The sequence below is a fragment of the Haemaphysalis longicornis genome, unplaced genomic scaffold (genome assembly GCF_048455015.1).
Source record: "Haemaphysalis longicornis isolate Haplotype H1 unplaced genomic scaffold, Haemaphysalis longicornis Haplotype H1 scaffold_2, whole genome shotgun sequence".
NCBI classification, from domain to species: Eukaryota; Metazoa; Arthropoda; class Arachnida; order Ixodida; family Ixodidae; genus Haemaphysalis; species Haemaphysalis longicornis.
In genome coordinates this window covers 123,836,818-123,842,985 of record NW_027526295.1, presented here as the reverse complement: position 1 = coordinate 123,842,985, position 6,168 = coordinate 123,836,818, and the positions used below count along the sequence as shown (strand labels likewise).

Here is a 6,168-nt window from a genome sequence, read left to right as displayed (position 1 = left end):
GATGCTTGTCCGCACCAGAATTGGCATGTGGGTAACTTTTTATCATAATAATAGGCTTAAAATCGCATACACTATCTCATGGTATCAATTAAAGTATAGTTTTGGATACCATTACGGGAGAAACATTGCCGGCGCCACCCCATTCCTTGCGAAGCCGGTCCTGTGCGGAGCGCGAAGAGTCGGAGCTGGGCGTCAGCTTCTCATGTAAGCATTCGAACAAAAGGAACAGTCAGCTGCTAATAACCGACAACAGCGAAAATGGAAGACCAAAACAAATTCTAGGCCTTCAGGGCTGTCGGCTTTGGCAGAAGGCATCACGATTCCCGGTAATCATATGTAAGGTAAAACAGTTTTTGCAACTTTGGCGAACGCTCGAACGCGTTTTGCCACATCACTTTACGTTGTCAAGGCATGAAAGTTTGCCGATATGCACTATAGACGGCAAAAACTGTAGGTTGAGTTCCAAATAACCCAGTGTGTATATACGCGCGTGCTGATTCTATACCAGGCATCTAACCAGTATGGAGGTTTATTGAGCAAAACGAGTCACGCCTTCGTTAAATTTATAGTAACACATATATGTTTGTTAAGACCTGGAGGGATATTTCGGAACATTTTGCACAGCCTTATCTTCCCGATATTCGGATATGCGTTATAGGAAAACTGCACTCAAAAGGAGGAGGAGGAGTAAGGGGAGGAGGGGAAAACTTTGTCTAACAATTAAATCGATTTGGTTAGTGGGCCGGGTCCTCAGTCCAGGACAAGGGAGTAAAAGTAATTTTCTTCAAATCATAGAACGTCATTCCGAGTAGAATAGGATTTGTTCTTCGCGCCTGGAAAAGTTGAAAAGCAATAAAGAGCTACTTGGAATTCTTCTTCGGTTTCGAGTCTTGTAATATATGCAGGTATACGATTTATTACGTTAGTTAGCGAGTATATCACGCCTTCAACACCGTAATCATGTCATCATTGTTCGAGTTGAGAGTCAGTTCGTTATGATAACGATATAATTACGATAGAAATTCGGAGCACAAAAGCCGCTTTCGAGTACTGTGGACCACGTTGTTTAGGGCGTGATCGCGGTGGCGTAGCACAAACCTTCTCATTGTATTTGCACGTGAATAAACAAAGCACGCTGCGGATATGCACCTTCTTGCACGCAGCCGTAATGAAAGCCAATTTGTGAAGAAGGGAATGTATGCCATACAAAATGAAGGCAATATCCACACGACCTTTGTGAGGCTCCCAAAGATCCCGCAACTTCCTAATAAGAAGTTGGTGACGGCGCGGAAAAAATAATTCGTTGGGCAGAAAAAAAAGCAAGAAACATTAATCCGATACAAGACAACAACGAAAGAAACAGAAGAAAGCCGCTTTATTTCCTGCTGTGCGATGAGCGTGTATACAGGCCGCTGCTTGGTACGTATACTATTAGACTGTTGAGTCTTCATAGGAGCATCTCAAAAATACTGCTGGGAAGCCTACGCATTTTGAATACTTATCGAGAAGCTCTGATCGCTGATCCTCGCGAATAAGCAAGAAAGGACGAGTTACACACGATCTTCTGACCGATACTCTGAAGAAAGTTGTTCTCTATCTCTTCGTGCGTTGCAAACTTGTGGGGGATACAGCTTCAAATTACCGAGATGCGTCAGAAGCTGGCAAAATAACTGAGTCACTAGAAATACGCTTTTTAACGCACTACAGCAACGAAGCGGGCGATTTCTAGCCCAGGCACTGTTGCCCCTCACAAGCGGAGTGTAGCAGACGACAGCGGCGCGAATCCCTAAGCCGACGTCAGAGCCAGGGGGCGCCACTCAAAGATCTCACCGCCAATAGTTTCCCATCGCTGCACTCGCCCTATTATGCGTGTATCTGTCCCCCAGCGCCGGCAGACGCGAAGCCGGGAAATGGAAGTGACCTCCTCCTGCCTGATGTGTGCCGCATGCCTGGTGCTCGTCATCGCGGTCCTCGGCGGAGTGGGTTACGTCACCTACACGCACACGTACTTTTGGATGAAGTACCCGGCGCTAGACTGGGAATACAAAAACCTGGCCATTGTCTGCAGCTCCGGCCGTTGCGCCGACATAGCCATGTGAGTCCGTCTGTCTCCTTCTGCATTTCAAGAACCGCGCGTGGAACGTTTCGTAGAAACGCCGTCTTAACCAGACACAATAGAGGGTATGGACGTCGTTAGATGTCGACGATAGTTCGGCCCACCAAATGGACGGTGTGTGCGAAATGCTTCGAAGTGAGTGTTGGCACCATTCCTCATTAGCATTTAGTTGCAAAAATCCAAGTACGATGTAGCCACGTTTGAGTAATCCTGCCTGGTTCATAAATATGAGAGCGAATGTCCAGGAGGCTTTTAAAGCGTAAGATTTTTTTGGCGCTTCCTTCTGCGTCTACGGGGGCGCTGCTGCTGCCGCTGCTTTCAGTGCGGGTGCGCCACTGCATAGCCGGCCGACATAACGCATACCATCTCGTATCTCGGCCGCCACGGGAAGCTTGTCCCAGTTTATCCGTTGCAACCTTGGCGAATGCGACGCTGCGGTTTATTTAACGCCGGATAATGTTGGCAACCACGCATCGCTTCCGTGGTGCCTGCCATAGAGTTTCATACTAATATATGCTAGAGGGAAATCTGGTTCCACTGTCTAGGGGAGCCGCGCTTCAGCGAGCGTTTCGTCATGTACCCGGCAAGCACGCTCCACTTGTCCTTGGCATGGCTCATGAACAGGCTGAAAATTTGGCTTTGGCTGCAAAAAAACAACAATATTACTTAGAAGGTTCATCAAATTTGTTTTGTTATTATAAAATTGAACCTACAAAAAGAATAATTTGTCAGTGATTATGTAGAAGCTTCAAGCACGATGAACATGACAAAAATGTTACCCTTTTTCATGGGGGAAAGAAAAGTATGCGAAAATGCATGTGCGTGCACGCGTACTATATTGGATGTTACCAAAAGAGATGGCGGTCGGCAGGCTCTTTGATACCGAGAGGTGTTGCCTACCCTTAAAAGAGGCTGCCCGCTTGCCAGTAAACTACCTGTCTGCCTGCGTGCTTTCCAGCACAAGCTTCCGGTGGGGATGCGTGATTTGGAAACAGAGGACAGCCCGTCACGAACCCCCAGTGGAGGGTTCGCATGCAAAGCCACACTAGGGTGACATTCGATGCTACCAAAAAACTAAGGTGGGCGAAAGGTTCGTCTGCTCTGTGGACTGACCGGGTAACGGGAAGCCTGCAGGGAGGCTGCAAGAAGATTCAGGAGAGGACGCGACAATGGAAAGGTGGAAGAGGGGGGGGGGAGGGAGAGGGGACGTCGGCGGCACCGGGGCGCTGCCCCCTGGCAAGAAGGCTACATGCCTCCTTGCGAGAAGGCTGCGGCGGGGATACATAATTTGGAGACGAGGTGCGGCCCGTCACTGGTCGGCGAGGGGAGTGCACCACAAGGCGGCACCGCGGCGACTACGTAGAGTCGTGATTTAGAGCGCAGCCCTTAAGCGCCCGCTCCTCCGGTTTCGCGTAGCCCCTTATCGTCGTCCTTGTTGCAACTGGGATAACGAAGAGGTCATCGAAGAGAGAGCGCGCAGGAAAGCGGAGGGTGAAAGTGTGCAGAAGTGTGAACGAGGAGAGCGCCATGCCGAGGCCGCGCGAGCCATGCTGTCCTGCGGCAACGCGCTACGATATAACGCCAGAGAATAGCGCGCGCCACCGCTCGTTCGCTGATGACGTGATCACCTCCTGACACGAAGCTGCCATGCGCCATCGCCGAGAAGACTGCAGTTGGTGCTGCGCTCAAATTCCCCATTAGGGAGCATGGCAGCACGAGGCAATGAAAACGCCGAGCCACAGAAGCACACATATATTTAGAACACAAGTCAGCAGCTGGCGCGGGCCAACGGCAGCTATGCCTCGCTGAACGCTCGGAGTTCCTGGGAGCACTGACCGCTCGCGCCACGAGGCTCGCGCAGTGAGCCTCGGAGTGGTGCTTCGTCGACTTCGTCTTCGTCAATGCTGCTACAGGAGTAATCTAATTTTCAGCCAAATTTTTTTGTTTCCTCAACGAAGCAACTGGTTTCGTTGTTTCGTGCTTGGCAGCATAACTGGTCCATAAACCCGAAACGACCGGCTTCATGGGCCAAAATAATATAAATTCAATGATGTAAATGATCTAAACTACGTTATGAGAAAACGAACTGGCGGAAACAAACAGTAATGCTAACACACATAGTAAGGAGTAATTAACAGACATAAGCAGCCTTAAGTGTCCCTGCGAACCTTTTATTTCGATTCAAGTAGTTTGTAATTGTTGACCTCACATGGAAGACCAAGTTTTCCAAGTCAAAATATCAAGAATTTGTTTTTATAGCGACTTGACAGAGGAACGAAAACGCAGAACTTAAAAAATTCAACACGAAAAAACTCCGGTGTTTTTCTCTTCCGAACCCGTTAGAAGCAGTTTGAACCAATTCGAACCGGTTGGAACCGGAACGGAATGGTGCTCCGGAACCAAACCCGCAACTGAACCCAAAAGGCTTGAACCCGAACCCGAACCGAACCCGAAAAAATTCCGGTTCAATACCATGGAACCAGCCGCAGTACATGACAGCCGCATGAGACCAAAAGTTTTTTGTATTCCGCCAGGGGTACTTTTGTCTCATAAATGCCTTTTTATTGTCCATTTTTAACCTTACGTGTGAATTGTAAAAATCTCGCATTCTGCATTTTTACTTTTCGGGTTGGTAGGAAGCATAAAGTATAGAAGAAAGAAGGTAGAAAATAAAAAAGTGCTTGCAGGGGACTGGGGGAAGGGGGAGAGATGGGTGGAAGAAGAAAATGTGGAAACGAATATAATGAGAAGGGCAGGGAAGGATAAGAAGCCGGGTGAGGAGGGGGAGAGTGATCTGAAGAAGGGAACATGACAGGGAAGAGAATTGGTATGGGTGATGGTTAGTCTAGGAAGGCGATCGGGAATAGAATTGGAGTGCAGCGGAAGTGCGAGGGGGAGAGAAAGTTGGATGTGAGAAGACAGGGCAGAGAGGAGGCCGCAGGGGGTGAAAGTGTAGCCTAAAGTACGAGAAGGGCAATGGTGGGGTGGGAGTGTAGGATAGGGTAGAAGGAGAGTATGCGGGGGCGAAGAGGTGTGGAGGAGTGAGAGGGAGGAGAATCGGAAGAGATGAAAGGTAATGGGACGAGGAAGAGCAGTTACAGGAGGGGAGATATTATAGAGGGAAGGGAGGAGATGGAAGTGATAGGAGGGGGTAGGAAGCGCAGCCGCACATGCGAATTCAGAGATAACCGCGAAGTGAAGCTTTTATCAGCGCACCATTGCCTTTGTTTGGAATAGTATAAGCTAGCTATCGGAGCGCTGACGAGTTGAACGCTGCTCCGAGTTCAGCTTTTGGTGGTACGGTCTTGTCTGGCCGCGTAACCCAGCGTTCCCATTACCACAGGAGAATCATCACGGAAAGCAAAGGAGGTCTGGGGGACGCCGCAGTCGCCGCCCTGGCTTGCATGGGAGTGCTCCTTCCGCACAAGACGGGGCTCGGCGGAGGACTACTGGCCCTCTACTACAACAGGTGAATCCAGCCAGCCAAGTGCCGGGTTAAGGGAAACTGGGACTACGCGGCTGTTACAACGGCTATTCCACGGGCCATGAGGCAATTTGCTCTCTTTGCCGCGAAGACAGAATCATGCACGCGGTGTAAATACCACAGGAACACGTTGCCTTCACCTCGAACTGTATCCAATGCATTGTAAATACGGCAAACGCTTCGTATTGATCTGTGGCGGGGTCGCATACGGTAGTCGGTAGATCTGCGCAGTACCCAACAGCGTCCTACAACCGCCGAGTGCTCGACGCTCAACCGCGCTATTCACTAGGTGTCGCGTTACGCATTACCCTCGTGGCAGGGGAATGCGATCGGCTTCCAGCACACGCCTGTGAAGACGGGTTTTGGGAGAACGTGCAGACTGGGGAAGATGGCTGCTGAAGGTGTTAATGGCATGCTCTGAGCTTCTATGAAAATAGAAAAAAGTTGCGGGTGACGACGGCATAAACGTGGATCATTTGAAGGAGGGAGGATAAATTGTGCTGGAAAACCTCGGTGTACTATTTTCACAATGCTTGAGGACTCAAAAAGTGCCCATAGCCCGAAAAAA

At 49.6% G+C, this 6,168-nt stretch overlaps 1 protein-coding gene across 1 annotated transcript in view; it reads left to right on the top strand.

Annotated features, from left to right (window-relative positions):
• The first annotated feature begins 1,910 nt into the window (after positions 1-1,910).
• Positions 1,911-6,168, top strand: part of LOC144168266 (glutathione hydrolase 1 proenzyme-like) — a 34,207-nt gene continuing 29,949 nt past the window's right edge. The window contains exons 1-2 of the mRNA XM_077697284.1: positions 1,911-2,095; positions 5,460-5,585. Of these exons, the coding sequence (XP_077553410.1) occupies positions 1,911-2,095; positions 5,460-5,585 (311 nt within the window). The remainder of the gene's footprint in view (positions 2,096-5,459; positions 5,586-6,168) is intronic.